General features: G+C 48.6%; 2 protein-coding genes across 4 annotated transcripts in view; one reads left to right on the forward strand and one right to left on the reverse strand.

The window, feature by feature from the left end:
• PXMP2 (peroxisomal membrane protein 2) overlaps positions 1-16428 on the forward strand; it is a 37205-nt gene that overhangs the window by 6177 nt on the left and 14600 nt on the right. Inside the window, exons 2-5 of one of the 3 annotated variants that reach the window (XM_073312255.1) lie at positions 6211-6327; positions 6818-6980; positions 7547-7666; positions 8118-8582. In XM_073312255.1, coding sequence (XP_073168356.1) covers positions 6211-6327; positions 6818-6980; positions 7547-7666; positions 8118-8189 — 472 coding nt within the window. In that variant the 3' untranslated portion in view covers positions 8190-8582. Of the gene's footprint in view, positions 1-6210; positions 6328-6817; positions 6981-7546; positions 7667-8117; positions 8583-16428 lie in introns of those variants that run through there. The other 2 variants (XM_073312254.1, XM_073312256.1) reach the window with 2 other exon arrangements.
• The window catches only part of LOC140898477 (caspase recruitment domain-containing protein 8-like), a 50766-nt gene continuing 44856 nt past the window's right edge, over positions 10519-16428 (reverse strand). Inside the window, exon 11 of the mRNA XM_073312251.1 lies at positions 10519-11656. Coding sequence (XP_073168352.1) covers positions 11406-11656 — 251 coding nt within the window. The 3' untranslated portion in view covers positions 10519-11405. The remainder of the gene's footprint in view (positions 11657-16428) is intronic.

Here is a 16428-nt window from a genome sequence, read left to right on the forward strand (position 1 = left end):
AATCACATCATAATTCCTTGACTGTGCCAGGACTTCCAGCTCTCCCTGCTTGTTTCCCAGGCTTCTTGCATTTGTGTATAGGCACTGGAGAACTCGCTGATCATCCCTCTTTCTCAGTATGAGGCAGGAGCCCTTCCCTCTCGCGCGCTCCTGCTCGTGCTTCCTCCCGGTATCCCACGTCCCCACTTACCTCAGGGCTTTGGTCTCCTTCCCCCGGTGAACCTAGTTTAAAGCCCTCCTCACTAGGTTAGCCAGCCTGCTTGCGAAGATGCTCTTCCCTCTCTTCGTTAGGTGGAGCCCGTCTCTGCCTAGCACTCCTCCTTATTGGAACACCATCCCATTGTCAAAGAATCCAAAGCCTTCTCTCCGACACCACCTGCGTAGCCATTCGTTGACTTCCACGATTCAATGGTCTCTACCCAGGCCTTTTCCTTCCATGGGGAGGATGGACGAGAACACACTTGCGCCTCAAACTCCTTTATCCTTCTTCCCAGAGCCACGTAGTCTGCAGTGATCCGCTCAAGGTCATTCTTGGCAGTATCATTGGTGGCCATGTGGAGAAGCAGGAAGGGGTAGCTATCCGAGGGCTTGATGAGTCTCGGCAGTCTTTCCATCACATCGTGAATCCTAGCTCCTGGCAAGCAGCAGACTTCTCGGTTTTCCCGGTCAGGGCGGCAGATAGATGACTCAGTCCCCCTGAGGAGAGAGTCCCCGACCACCACCACCTGCCTCTTTCTCTTGGGAGCGGTGGTTGTGGAACCCCATCCGTAGGGCAGTGCATCTCATGCCTTCCAATCGGCGGAGTCTCGTTCTGCTCCCTTCCCTCAGATGTATCATCTGGTCCACTCTCCGCATTAGTACCTGAACATGAAAGAGAACATGAAAACGGTTGCTTACCTGTATCTGCATTGCTGGTACATGGACACTCCCCTTTCTTCTTCTGTAGGTCACATGCTGCCAAATTTCTTCACCATCCTCCTGTCCCCGCAGTGCAGCCTGCTCTGAATCTTCAGAACATTGTGCCCGTAGAAGCATATCCTGATGTCTGTCCAGGAAATCTTCAGTTTCTCTTATGCAACGCAGGGTCGATACCTGTTGCTCCAGACCTTGAACCTTCTCTTCCAATATGGAGACCAGCTTGCACTTTGTACAGACAAAGTTGCTTCCGTCCTGTGGAAGAAAGACAAACATGGCACATCCAGTGCAGGTCACAACAGCTGAACACTACCCATCCATATTACCTTCCTTCTACGAGCTTCCTTAGGAGTTGTAGTAACTACTCAGAGAAGCTGGCAAGATGTAAGCCTCAGTGGGCTCTCCCCAGGTGAACTCCCTCTGTTAGGCTCTCTGCTGTTTGCTGCTCAGCTGATTCGCAGCTGACTGGCTTTTTATAACAGTCTGGCCCACTCAAGGCTCACCTGGAACAAAGCACTCCCAATTCACACTTTTCAGACAACCAGTCAAGCACACGGTCAAACTGTCCCCACAACAGACACTCAGATACTCACCAACACAGCCTCCTTTATGCTTCCCCCAGAACAAGAGGAATCTGATTGCCTGGCCAAAGTTCAGACTGGATCCAACCTAATGCCCTGGTCAGAGATCTTAAGGCATTTTCTCTGCTATTGATTTAACCAAGCCTTCAGGAGCTTGTCAGCAGGGCCATGGCTGTGAGGCCCGGAGGTGCCGCTGTCCACAGAGCCTCCTCCCAGCACATGCTGAAGGGGGAATTGAAGTGAAGGGGTCTTGCTCCCATGCAGTACAAAGAGGACTTGCAGGCTCTAAGGATGCACTCTGAAGCTGTGCTACAGATGTATCTGGGTTTGAATGGTGGAGGTGGGGTAACTCCCTGCCCAGGTTTCTGAGCTGGAAACGGAGATAGTGCTGGCGAGAAGCAGATCTGTGTTGAGCAAGTGATAGTACACGTTCAGGTGAGGACATGCCCCAGCTTGTGATTTGCAGCTGATGGGAGCCGAGGAACTGATAGTCAGGACTCCTGGGTTCCATTGCTGACTCTTGTGACAAGTTGCTTCATCTCTGTTTCTCCCAGCTCTAAAATGGGAACACTATTGCCTTGCCTCGCAGGAAGGTTGGGAGCCTTAGGGCAGGTCTACACTACTGCTTAAGTCGATCTAACTTACATCCCTCAGGGGTGTGAAAAAGCTTGCCCCCCCTCCCCCCCGAGAGACACAAGTTTTGCACTGTCCACATGGTGAGAGCCACTCTCCCATTGACATAGCTTCCGCTTCTCGCCGAGGTGGAGTAATGCCGACGGGAGAGCGCTTTCCCATAGCGCGTCTTCACCAGACACTCTGCAGCGGTGCCGATGTATCACTGTAATGTAGACTTGCCCTTAGTGTTTGTAAAGCACTTGGAGATTCCTGACTGAAGGTGTGGTGAAGAGTGAAGTACTCAGTGTTTGCCCCGTGGCCATCTGATACGCTGAAGAGTAAATGGAACCCAGCCCAATGTGAATAACTGGGCTAACCTCAGAGCACTCTCTTGCTTTTTCTTCTCTTGCTGTTCCCCTCTTTAAACCCTCCCCTCCTGTTTTCCCCATCGCCTTCTCCCTTTCACCATCTCCATTGCCATCGGCGCAATTTCCCACCACATGGCCTCTGATTGGGTGGGCCAAAGAAGAAGAGGTGTGGCCTAGTGGTTAGGGTGCTGGCCTAGAACTTGGGGGACCTGGGTTCAAGTCTATCTCCGCCAGAGACTGCCCTGTGTAACTTTGGGCAAGTCACTTTAGTCTGTGTGCCTCAGTTCCCATCTGTACAATGGGGATAAATGGCACCTTCTCATGTCACCAGGGCTTGTGAGGATAAACATTAAAGATTGTGAGGTGCTCAGATGCTACAGTGATGTGTGCCATGAGCGTACCATGGAGAGACAGACAAGCTGCTTCCTCTCACCAGCTACTGCCTATTCTTTCCATGGGCCTTGGACTTTCTTCCCCTCCCTGAGGCACTAACCAGCCAGAGGGAGGGGAAGTTAGGGCTATGCATTTGGGAGCAGGGAGAAGAATTTCTACGTCCATTTCTGGCAGAGACCGAAATGTTGGTACAACAGGGATAATAGTACCTGTTCTTGTAATGCTCTTTGAGATCCACTGATGAGCCACGCTACCCAAGTGCAGAGTATAATCGGTGTCTTGGAGACTGTCAGTCACCTGGGACCATTGATAGGTATAGATGTGTTGTGTTGCTCTCCGCTGGCCCAGCACGCTCCCCAAGGCTGAGAGAGCTGGGCTCTTTCCTTCCCACGCACCCTCCCCAGTAAAAAAGGGCTGGGGCTTGTGATTCCATTGCCCCGGTGAGGTTGCGTAGGTGTATGCAAATGGAATTTAGGGCTGATCAAATGCTCGTTGCGATCAATGCGGAAGGCTGCCACAGGTGTCAGTGAAAGCAGGATTTGGCCCACAGCAAACTATTCTCTTGCCCACGCACAAGCAGGAGCCTTTAGCTCGCGCTCTCTCTCTCTCTCTCTCTCTCTCTGCTGTGTTGGCTTTTCAGGGCAGCGCAAATTTCCTGTCCCCCCAAGCCTGCAGCTTTGACTGGCACACACCGGGATCAGATCTCATGAGGCTATTTTCAAAGCAGAGCTGCAATTTAAAGGACACTTTCAAGTGAATGGACCCTGCAGACAGCATGGCTGTCAGCTTGGCAGATGGCAGAAAAGCGGCCAGTTTACAGGGGTGTTTAAGACCCTGCTGAATGGATGGGGTTGCAGTCCTCAGATCTGGTCTGCCACAGAAGCAGGACTCAAAAGAGGGAGGGCCTGGGCGAGGTGGTGGAACTCTGCTGGTACCTCATTTGCCACCTCCTTCCTCCTATAATTCTTCTCCTTTGCGGAGTGGTTGCTGCCCTACTATTCTCTTTCCCTGGTAGCTCACATAGAGCGCCAAGGCACATCTAGGAGTGAGAGGATGAAACTGAGAAGGAAAACATGGCTTAAAGATCAGGAAGAGAAGAGCTGCCTAATGGTGAGCTATATCTGGCTCTGGAATTTTCTCACCAAGGTAGAGGGTGAAGGCCCCATCACTGGGGATATTTTAAATGAGGCTGGCTGAAGCAGAGGAGAGCTGTAGGAAATGGGGAACCTGACCGAATCTCTGATTTCCATTGCACTGCATATGTGAACTAGCCAGATACTGTTGCTATTGGTCTGTAGTAAAATAGTTACCAACACTGCCATTTGTTTTTATCATTAATCTTCAGTCAACACATCACTGAGATAAATAGGAGCAGGTCGCACTGGCACTTTGCTGAGTCTGGAAGGCTGCACCATGTGGGGGGTAAGGGGGAAGGGGTCACGTTTGGGCATCCGAGAGTGCTAAAGGAATTGGCGACTGTGATTGCAGAGCCATTGGCCATTATCTTTGAAAACTCGTGGCGAACGGGGAAAGTCCCAGATGACTGGAAAAAGGCTAATGTAGTGCCAATCTTTAAAAAAGGGAAGAAGGAGGATTCTGGGAACTACAGGCCAGTCAGCCTCACCTCAGTCCACGGAAAAATTATGGAGCAGGTCCTCAAAGAATCAATCCTGAAGCACTTACATGAGAGGAAAGTGATCAGGAACAGTCAGCATGGATTCACCAAGGGAAGGTCATGCCTGACTAATCTAATCGCCTTCTATGATGAGATTACTGGTTCTGTGGATGAAGGGAAAGCAGTGGATGTATTGTTTCTTGACTTTAGCAAAGCTTTTGACACGGTCTCCCACAGTATTCTTGTCAGCAAGTTAAAGAAGCATGGGCTGGATGAATGCACTATAAGGTGGGTAGAAAGTTGGCTAGATTGTCAGGCTCAACGGGTAGTGATCAATGGCTCCATGTCTAGTTGGCAGCCGGTGTCAAGTGGAGTGCCCCAGGGGTCGGTCCTGGGGCTGGTTTTGTTCAATATCTTCATAAATGATCTGGAGGATGGTGTGGATTGCACTCTCAGCAAATTTGCGGATGATACTAAACTAGGAGGAGTGGTAGATACTGTGGCAGGTAGGGTTAGGATACAGAGGGACCTAGACAAATTGGAGGATTGGGCCAAAAGAAATCTGATGAGGTTCAACAAGGATAAGTGCAGGGTCCTGCACTTAGGACGGAAGAGCCCAATGCACAGCTACAGACTAGGGACCGAATGGCTAGGCAGCAGTTCTGCGGAAAAGGACCTAGGGGTGACAGTGGACGAGAAGCTGGATGAGTCAACAGTGTGCGCTTGTTGCCAAGAAGGCCAATGGCATTTTGGGATGTATAAGTAGGCGCATAATGAGCAGATTGAGGGACGTGATCGTCCCCCTCTATTCGACATTGGTGAGGCCTCATCTGGAGTACTGTGTCCAGTTTTGGGCCCCACACTACAAGAAGGATGTGGATAAATTGGAAAGAGTCCAGCAAAGGGCAACAAAAATGATTAGGGGACTGGAACACATGACTTATGAGGAGAGGCTGAGGGAACTGGGATTGTTTAGTCTGCAGAAGAGAAGAATGAGGGGGGATTTGATAGCTGCTTTCAACTACCTGAGAGGTGGTTCCAGAGAGGATGGTTCTAGACTATTCTGAGTGGTAGAAGAGGACAGGACAAGGAGTAATGGTCTCAAGTTGCAGTGGGGGAGGTTTAGGTTGGATATTAGGAAAAACTTTTTCACTAGGAGTGTGATGAAACACTGGAATGCGTTACCTAGGGAGGTGGTAGAATCTCCTTCTTTAGAAGTTTTTAAGGTCAGGCTTGACAAAGCCCTGGCTGGGATGATTTAATTGGGGATTGGTCCTGCTTTGAGCAGGGGGTTGGACTAGATGACCTCCTGAGGTCCCTTCCAACCCTGATATTCTATGATTCTATGTTTGCCACACAGCCGTAAGGTTCAGAAGCTTTAATTTAAAAAACAACAACAAAAACCATTCTCTTTTGTTGAAAGTGGTGGACCCCATAGTGGGCTGCTGGGAGCATTTCCCTGGTCACAGGCTGCGAGCCAGTGCTACTAAATCTAGATGAAAGATGTAGAATCCGTGCCGCCCCCCATGTTGGCTGTATTTCATTGCGGAAGTGTGAAGCCTCAGAGCTTGCTGTGCCTATTAGTGAGCGCTCCCACCCTGATCTGACTGGTCCTGGAGCTACTGCACTCTTCTCCAGTGGCTATGCTCAGAGCTCAGGTTCCCTCTTGGACTCTGGGTTATTTGGCTGGCTTCTGATCTCATCCCCTTCCCTCTGCCTGTAGTGCTGTTTTGTCAGCGCTTGGGAGCCTCCTGTCCCAGTTCATTGAGAGGAGCCGAAAAAAGCCAGGGTCATCCAAAAGCCTGGACTTGAGCGGGCCCTTGAGATTCGCCGTCTATGGGTAAGTCACAGGTGCTAGTTACATCACTTAGTGCACCTCTGGAACGTGCTCCAGTACCATGGTGATGGGCGTGAACTTGACCAGAGAGGATGTTGAGTTGGTGGGGCTCTCCTCCTGGAGGGGTGTGAGAAGCAGGATACGCTGCTTTGCAAAGTGCTTCCCCCCTCACTGTTATGGCACCATTAGCATCTCTCTCTGGAGCAAGAGAAAGGATGGTCTGGTTAGAGCAGTAGCACAGTACTTCCCGCCACAGACTTCCTTTGTGACCTTGGGCAAGTCACTTGTCTCTTGGGACCTCAGTTCCCATCTGTACAATGGGGATAAGAGCCCTGCACACAGGGGTGTTGTGAGGATAAACACATTTAAGATTGTGAGGTGCTCAGATACTTTGGTAATGGGGCCAGCTAAGAACCTAAGCTGGGGCTGGATGGAAGCCTGGGGAAGGCTGGAGGACAGTGATGAAGCACAGTCATGCCCTCTGGTTTGCCAGGTTCCTGTTCACAGGGCCACTCAGTCACTATTTCTACCTGTACCTGGAGCAGCTGATCCCATCGAATGTCCCTTTTGCCATGGTCAAGAGGCTTCTGCTGGACCGTCTGGTTGTTGCTCCACCCTTTCTGCTGCTCTTCTTCTTCGTCATGAACCTGCTGGAGGTAGGTGCCTATCTCCAGTGTGTGCTGAAGTCAGGCTGTAGGGTTTGGTGTGTGGTTCTGGATACTGCTACAGATAGCTAAGTTAGACGTAACTGTGTGTTTATGTGCCTGGACGGAATCTAGCTCCTGGTCACCGATGATCTAGGACAGGCCCTGTTGGTCAGAGCAGGGGACATTCTTACTTTGCTGCTGTTTTCCTGTGAGCTCTGAAATAGCTCACTCAGCTGCTTTGAGCCTTGGCTTGCCATGCTATACAGCGGGGATGCTCGTGTTTAACATCAGCCTGGGGTTTGTGATCTCCTGAGCGTGCTGCATGGCTGGTTGCTCTGTTCCCCTCTGCTGGAATGGCCAGCTTTGGCTAGTGTGATACACCTCTGGCACATCGTGTGCACCTGGGTCTCACAGGTGGTGAGTGCTTCTCTCTGGCTGCGCTCTGTTAGGATCTGTGTCTTTGTAACCCCTTTGCCCACATAGCTTAGGGCTCTGTAAGGGCGAGAGTCGGGGCCTCTTCCTCTGGAGTTTAGGCCTGGCCTCCCTGGCCATCACCGGTGTTCCTTGTGTTCCAGGGGAAGGATCTGTCTGCGTTTGCTGAGAAGATAAAGAGTGGTTACTGGGTAGCACTCAAAATGAACTGGAAAGTGTGGACCCCAGTCCAGTTCATTAATGTCAATTACGTCCCTATGCAGGTAAGTCTCTGCCTGCTCACATGATGTCCTTGCCTGGGAATTCTGACCACTCTTGCAGCCCTACATCCAGGTTTATAGCGTGGGCTTTTTTCCCCACTAGTATAATGTCCAGGGTCCCCTTATTGATCGCCCTAAGATCCCCTTCCTTTAATATTTCTGTCCTCCATGCTAGCAACCCCCTCAGTTGCTCTTGTGCCTGAATCTGTTACTGCTCCTCAGCTAGTTGCAGAGCTGAGGGCCCCATTGCCCGCAATCAGTTGTTCAGGTGTGAAGGACTGCACAAATCCAGACAGACGCTGACACTTTTGTCAGTAAGACACAGGCACTCACATCTGTATCCAAAGGGGGTGTCGCGTCCCAGTGCAGTAAGTGACCCAGTTCTGTCCCAGGAACTGCAGTTAGGGGACTGTCAGCCCCAGGCCGGTCTGTATCTTGACACTTCTCTCCACAGTTTCGGGTGTTGTTTGGAAACCTCGTTTCTCTCTTCTGGTTTGCCTACCTGGCCTCCATCAAGAAGCGATAGCATCACAGCTGTAATTTTGGGCTGGCCTGCATCGCCTGTTGAGGCGATTGCCGTTGGTGCTCTGAAAGTCTGCAGCCCCCGCTTCGATCTGGGAGCATCTGCAAGAACTGACACCACTGCAAATCCTCTGGGATTCAACACTGTGCATGCTGCCCTAGTGCCGACAGTGCCTGCTACAATGAGTAAAGCGCCTATCCCTGACCAGGAGCCCTGGGCACTCTCCTAATACAAATAATACTTTGATTCTTTTCTGACTAAGACCTTGAATTAACTGCTTTCTAATGGTGCTTAACAATAACCATAAAATCAACTGGTAGGATAAGAAACCAGCACAAAGTGTTCTGGGTCTTTTACTCTTCATTTTTGAGTATAATAAAATTGCTGTTTCACTCCTTTCTTGCAAAGTTTTATCTTTACTCTGGTGATTTGCTGGTTATGTTGGAGATCTGTGACAGATCTATGCAGAAGTGGACAGTCTTCTTAGTTGCAGGAAGGAATAAGATAAATCTCATATGCAATAGAGAGACAAAGGAAAATACAGGTTCCCTACGTAGCGGGAAGGAGAGCTAATAACTGACTCCATCAAAAAGGCTGATGTGCTTAATGCTTATTTTGCTTCAGTCTTGACTGAAAAGGTTAATGGTGACCAGCTACTCAATACATTAATATTAGCAACAAGGAGGAAGGAATGCAAGCCAAAATACGGAAAGACCAGGTTAAAGCATATTTAAGTAAGTTAGATGTGTTCAAGTTGGCAGAGCCTGATGAAATTCATCCTAGGGTATTTAAGGAACTAACTGCAAAAATCTCAGAACTATTAGCAATTATCTTCGAGAACTCCTGGAGGATGGGTAAGATGCCAGAGGACTGGAGAAGGGCCAACGCAGTACCTATCTTTAAAAGGGAACAGAGGACCTGGGGAGTTATAGATCTGTCAGCCTAACTTCAATAGCTGCAAAGATACGGGGACAAATTATTTAACAGTCAATTTGCAAGTGGTCCCACATGCCATTCTCATAAGCAAACTAGGGAAACGTGGTCTAGATGAAATTAGTAAAAAATTGTCGACAAAGCAATAGCACCTGGCAGGCTCTACAAGGATACTAAAGGCTGATGTACACTATGGGGGGAGATGGATCTAAGTTACGCAACGTGAATAACGTAGCTGAAGTCAATGTACTTAGATCTACTTACCGTGGTGTCTTCACCACGGTAAGTTTGTTTGTTACCTCCCCTTGTATTTTCCTCCTGATGTTCCAGACAAAACACTCCTATTCGCCACCTGGCTTTGTACTTTCACTCCTGATGTTTCAGACAAAATATCACCATTCATCACTTTTGTCACACCATTTTATCGTCTGCTAGCTTGGGGTGTTCTTGTGCTGGCCTGCTGGGATGTGTTTACGTATCCGGTGTGTTTTAGCCATGCCAGCAACACTGGTGCCGAGTTCGTGTACCGGACACTGGCCTGCGGGGGAGCATCTGCTTTCGACAGGGCCTGACTTGCTCAGAGCGTAACTTCTGCTGACTTTGGTTCAGGCCTCAGGCCTTGCACCAGGCCCATGCTTCAGGCTCGCTCTTTCTACTACAGTGCCCTTAAACAATTCCCAATTGTCATTCACATTTTTCTGATTGACTTTTTTTCTCCCAGCTGATTTGGCTCATAATTGTTTTCAGCTTTGTGAAACTGGCCCTTTTGAAGCACCATCATTGGTCTGGACTTTATTCTGTTTGCACATTGTAAGTGTGATCAAGTCATGATCACTTGTATGTAAGTTACCATTAATTTTTAGTTCTGTGATCAGTCCCTCTTTATCTGTCAAGATGAGGTCTAATATAGAATTCCCCTGTGCTGGAGGCCACACTTCCTTAGTTGCACAGGTTCGAGTTCAGCCTGGCCCCTAAGGACCAGTCTGGGGTGGGAGATCAGCAAAGGAGGCACTTCCTGTGTTGAGGCTTTGAGCTGCTGGGAACCAGCTGAAGAGTTCTTGTTAGGGGGCAAGGATGGTGTCAGGGCTGATTCCCCTCTCTGGCACTTGGAGTGTCGAAGGTGGGGGCCTGCAAGGATTCTAAAAATTAATACTGGCCACTCCAGGCTGGTATTAAACTCCCAAGGTTACAGCTTCTCTCTGACCTTGGATGGGTAGATGCTGCCACCACCCAAGTGCAAAAACCCCTTTGAGAACCCAGGAAGGTGCATTTGGGGATTCCTTCCTGTGCGGCACCCTCAAGCCCTTTCACTTTCCCTCCGGGGAAGAGCTGAGAAAGAAAACAAAGGAAATCAGCTGTTGCCACCGGCTAATTAAACAACGTGCACATACCTCTTAGGACACAAAATCCAATCCTGTTCTTAAAAAAGATCAATTTTCTTACAAACAAAAAGAAAGAAAATACATTTGAAAACTCAGGCTATTGCTAGTTTTTAAAAACCCACTTACAAGAATTAAGCATCAAGAATAACCTTCTTGAGGTCCAGCTTAAAGGTTACAAGCAAAACAAAAGAATTTGGGGTTAGCACAGAGGAGTCCACAGGCATAAAGAAATAAATAGAGATAAACCTAATCACGTCTTCCTAGACATTCCTGATCTACTTACATATTTGGGGTTTCAAATTAGTAGTTTCTAGGTATGATTCAGATGATTTTCATACCTGGCCCAAGCTTTGTACAGCATAGTTCCAGCCCTGTCTCTGCTTCTCCCTGAGAACAACAGACAGACAGACAAAGGGGACATTTTTTTCCCAATTTTAAAAAGTTCTAGCCTTCCCATTGACTCTTTTGGTCAGGTGCCCACTCCCTTCCTTTTACCTATGCAGGGAGACTTTTTAACTCTTTACAGGTAAAGCAAGTAGCTAACTGGCTGGCTGGATATCCATAAAAGGGAGCTATCTCCCCTTAATTTATCACAGATGGTTTATCGGTGAAGGCTCTGGACTAGGAGTCAGGGCTGCTCTTAGTTGGGCCTGGTTGCGGCGGGCCCCCGGGGCCGTTGTGAGTGGGGTCAGAGAGTCAGCTATTATGGGGAATCCCCAGCTTGAATGGTCAGCCAGCTTTCCAGCTTCTTTGCACTGCTAGTGTGGCACAGAGTGGTCAGACGTAGGCCCCGCGGCTGTGTCAGAAGGCTTGAAAAGCTCACGTGATGTAAATCATATTGCTCCGTGATGCCTGACAATGGCACGGCCAGGAGAACAGTGGCAGTTAGCAGAATCTCCAGGCCCTAGCTGGATTGCTCCAAGTCCTGTACAAGGTAAGGGTCCGTCTCTCTGAGAGTCTGGTAGAGTTCTTCTTGGGCCCGAGCTCCTTTCCTCTCAACCAGTTGCAGTAAGGCATCGTTCATCATTCGACTTGTCTGTTCACTTCTCACCTCTTCCTCTCCTTCACTGCTAAGTAGCTGGGCCACCCGTAAGCGCACCAGCACAGGCTGGATCTGTCCCATTCGATCACGGTGCTTCCCCACGAAGGCTGCACCTAATGGAGACACCAGCCCTGCATTACTCTGCTGTACATGGGAGATAAAACCCTGCGTTAGTCTTCCTCCCCTGTGCCATTCTGGGTTGCAGGGGCTTTTTCCCACCCCGTACATGAGACTCTTCTAGCCCAAAGCACACAGCCTTTGCAGAAAGGTTATAAAGTCACTTACAGTTGCATATGGTAGGTAAGGACTCCTCCATTTTGACTTCAGACACCGACAAAGGGTTGCTGAACAACCCTGAGGTTCTGGTGCAACAGCCAACACTGCTACACATTCCAGGCCCTCCCAGCAGCCTCTCCCATGGTGGGGTGCAGCTAGCGATGTGATCATTAATGAGCCGGGGAAGGTTTAGGATGTACACCATGAATCATAGAATATCAGGGTTGGAAGGGACCTCAGGAGGTCATCTAGTCCAACCCCCTGCTCAAAGCAGGGCCAATCTCCAATTTTCTCCCCAGATCCCTAAATGGTCCCTTCAAGGATTGAGCTCACAACCCTGGGTTTAGCAGGCCAATGCTCAAACCACTGAGCTATTCCTCCCCCCAAACCATGAAACCAGTTCTTAGCAGGGGCATCGTTAGATTGCAGACTAGTCTCCCTAGCGGAGGAAAGATTGTACAGTGGTTCAGGCACTAGCCTGAGACCTGGGTTCAAGTCCTTGCTCTGCCAGAGATTCCTGGCATGGCCTTGGGCAAGTCACTCAGCCTCTCTACACCTCCGTGCCCATCTGTATAACGGCGATCCTAGCTCTGCCTTGCTGCACAGGAGAGTTGGAGGATAAATACAGTAAAGATTGTGAGGGGCTCCGGTTCTAAGGTCATATGAGTAATGAAGCTAGCTAGCTAGGGGAGTGGTGACATGTCACCGCACTGCACACAGCGCTGCAGAATGGTAAATGCAAGAAGCAAACCAAAAAATGTCAGGGTTTGAAAATAAACCCAAGGCCAGAGAGTTCCAGAGTGTCTATAAATCCGGTTCCCATTTGCTAACTGGCCAATGTCTGCTCTCCCATTCACCACTGTAAGCCCAGGGTCACCCCACTCAGGAGAACTGAGTTATTCCAGATTCATGCCAGCGTGACTGATAACCTAATGTGACAGAAATCAGGGGAAGTCTTACCATTGGTTTTCATGGGATTTGGACTGGGCCCTGTGTGATGTTGCACTCCATATGCTTTATGGAAATATGCTTATGAATATGACATAACTGGAATATGTTTTACACTAAATACCCCATGTATGGTGTCATTAGAAAGCTTGTAATCTACTAAGTGTGTTCATCCTACTCGGTTGCAAGTATTATTTCTATATCTGGAGTTAGGAGAATATGATATAGACTTGTATCAATGATGTAAACATATTAAGTGGAGGCCATTAAGGGTGCTCCAGAAACAATCAGTTGTAAATGGCCTTAGTTACTTGAAAGCCTTCCTGTGTACGTGTGGGCCAGCCCATAGGGAATAGAGACTAGGGGTCTTACAGTGACATGTGACCATGTCACCTGATAATGAAATGCATCTTAAATCTGGTACTTTTCCATTTAGAAGGAGGGGTGGGGACCCAGAGAGACAAAAGATTCCCGCCTTATGCCAAAGATATAAAAAGGGGTGGAGCAGGACAAAGGCTGCCAGTCATGAGAAAACCCCTGCTTACAACCAGAGATGTCTGCTGGATCTTACAAAGGCTGTACCAGGTGAAAGGATTTGGCCCAGACTAGGAAGGAGTCTAGTCTGTGAAAGGAGCTTATTGGAACATCTCTGAGGGTGAGATATTATCTGTAATCAGTTTCTTAATGTATTAAGCTTAGACTTGCATGTTTTTGATTTATTTTGCTTAGTGACTTACTTTGTTCTGTCTGGTTTCAGAGTAGCAGCCGTGTTAGTCTGTATTCGTAAAAAGAAAAGGAGTACTTGTGGCACCTTAGAGACTAACCAATTTATTGGTCATATAAATTTGTTAGTCTCTAAGGTGCTACAAGTACTCCTTTTCTTTTTGTTCTGTCTGTTATGACTTGAAACCATTTAAATCCTACTTTTTATACTTAATAAAATCACTTTTGTTTATTAATAAACCCAGAGTAAGTGATCGATACCTGGGGGAGCTAACAGCTGTGCATATCTCTCTATCAAAGTGTTATAGAATGTGGACAATTTATGAATTTACCCTGTATAAGCTTTATACAGAGTAAAACGGATTTATTTGGGGTTTGGATCCCACTGGGAGCTGGGTGTCTGGGTGCTGGAGACAGGTGCCGAGTGGTTTTTAGTTAAGTCTCCAGCTTTGGGGACGTGGATCAGACCCTAGGTCTGTGTTGCAGCAGGTTAGTGTGCCTGGCTCAATAAGGCAGGGTTCTGGAATCCCAAGCTGGCAGGGAAAATGGGCTCAGAGGTAATTTCAGCACATCAGGTGACAGTCCCAAGGGGGGTCTCTGTGACCGAACCCGTCACAAAGTAGTATAGTGCAATCTCTTTGTCGGGGCGGGGATTCAGTGGAATGGGGGCAGAGCAGGGGTGGGAAGAGCTGGGGTGAGGGTGGAGCATGGGTGGGAAGAGACGGGGCGGGGGTTTGGAGGAAGGGGTGGAGCGGGAGCAGGGTGAGGGGCGGAGCGGGAAGAGACAGGGCGGGCTGGGGCTGCATCGCTCACTGCTGCCAGTGCCAGACCCCCCGCTACCTCCCCAGGCCATCCTGGACCCCGGGTTCCCCTGAAGCGCAGGGCTCTCCAAAGCGTGGGGCTCAGGGTGGTTGCCTCGGTCTGTCCTATGGATGGGACGGCTCTGAAAATATAAGCCCAAACGTTGGTGGAGCCAGGCCCATGTTCCTGAATATTGGCGCATGGGGACCACAGGCCCATATAACTTGCCGCCTCTGAGCGAGCTTGTCACAGCCAGCCCTGTTAGGCGTTGGGTGGGCAGGGGCGGAAAGGTTGTTTTAATTGCAGAAACCAATTTCTAAGTCATGTATTTTCTAGCTCTCCCAGTCCTGACTGATACAACAAAAGCAATTCAACAGGTCAGAATAAAGGGTATGGTAGCACACATGGCAAAGTTAAGGTTAGGATTGGGTAATTATCAAGAACTTTGAACACTTTGTGTTTTTAATAATCTTAAAACTTTAACTTAGAATTTTTTGGCTTTCAGGTTTTTTGTTTTTTTTTTACAACTCTTGACATTCTGATAAGATTTCAGCAGAGCATTGGGAATTGATATGTCTTTGCAACCTTAACTCTAGCTTACAGGGATTTTGGTCAGAGAGTCGTCACAGCGATGGAGAAGGTGACCTAGTAGGTCTTTTTCCATCTCCAGTGTCTGTGTGTCAAGCAGGAGGACTGGATGTGCCAACAGAATGGATTCAGACTATGGAAACTCAAAGCTCTGTAAAAATCAGACTGACCTGTGAGCGTTTGGGAGGACAAAGCAGAAAGACTAACATCCCCTAGAAGAGAAAAGAAAGGAATCAGTCAAGCAGCCAGTTGATTCTCTCATTTGTGGGAGGCCTGGATAACACTGGAGACTATCAGAGGCTAAGGGCAATCTGAGAGGCTCTGCATTCCAAGAGCCCCTTGGCTAGCCAGGTGTCTGACCTGTCACTAAAGTTGTACTGGATAGCTCCCTTCACACACAGAATCTTCAAAGAGTTGGTTAATTTCCTGAAGATAATTTCTGGAATCTCAGGAGGAACCAGCATCAAAATATTCTGGGGGTGTTGCAGACCATGCCTCTGGAGTAGTGGTTCTCAACCAGGGGTACATGTATTTCTGGGGATACACAGATGTTTTCTAGAAGCACATCAACTCAGCTAGATATTTGCCTAGATTTACAACAGGCTACATGAAAAGCACTAGTGAAGTCAGTACAACCTAAAATTTCATACAGACAATGACTCGTTTATACTGCTATACATACGATACGCTGAAATGTAAGTACAATATTTATATTCCAATTGATTTATTTTATAATTATATGGTAAAATGAGGAAGTCAGCAATTTTTCAGTAATAGTGTGCTGGGACACTTTTGTATTTGTATGTCTGATTTTGTAAGCAAGTAGTTTTTAAGGGAGGTGAAACTTGGGGGTATGTTAGACAAATCTGAAAGGAATACAGTAGTCTGGAAGGGTTGAGAGCCACTGTTCCAGATCACCCCATGGGGTGGGGACATGCACTTCCTCTGTCCCCAACACCCTTCTCTGGCTGCAAGTGTTACTATAATATTGGTCTGCCAAAGGACAGTGGGCGGGGAATGTCCCTCTGGCTACGAGTCTCAGGGGTAGTTCCCCTGTTTCTGGGGCTTATCAGTAGTCTAAATGGAAAAGAGAACAATATAACCATCACATTGTCTCTCAGTCAGCCTAAATTCACCCGCTGTCCTTGTAAGGTGAATGGAGTAACAGTCTCTGAGCAAGAGCTGGGTGGTAACGCCTTGTCAGTCTGAGGGGTCCAGGCTCAAAGAGAAAAACAAAAACCCCAAAGTTAAAAGGTCCCTCTACTTTTCTAGAGAGTCCAGGCAGCAGGATCCCCAGCTGCTCCTCTAGTGGGCAGTCCCTGCTTGGGCCAGGGGTTTGGGAGCTTTGCTGTGGAGCTCTGCTTCGCTCCGAGTGCCAACTCCCACTGCCCAAGGAGCCAGCCTTCTCCAGGCCGCAGAGGCCTCACAGGTGTATCGGGTTTGAGCTGAGTGTGCGCAGAGAAGCTCATTAATCCCCTCCTAGGTTGCATGGTAACTTGCCCCATCACAGGGATTTAGGACTTAACCATTATTCTGGGGGATACTAGAG

This window comes from Lepidochelys kempii, chromosome 15 (genome assembly GCF_965140265.1).
Source record: "Lepidochelys kempii isolate rLepKem1 chromosome 15, rLepKem1.hap2, whole genome shotgun sequence".
NCBI classification, from domain to species: domain Eukaryota; kingdom Metazoa; phylum Chordata; order Testudines; family Cheloniidae; genus Lepidochelys; species Lepidochelys kempii.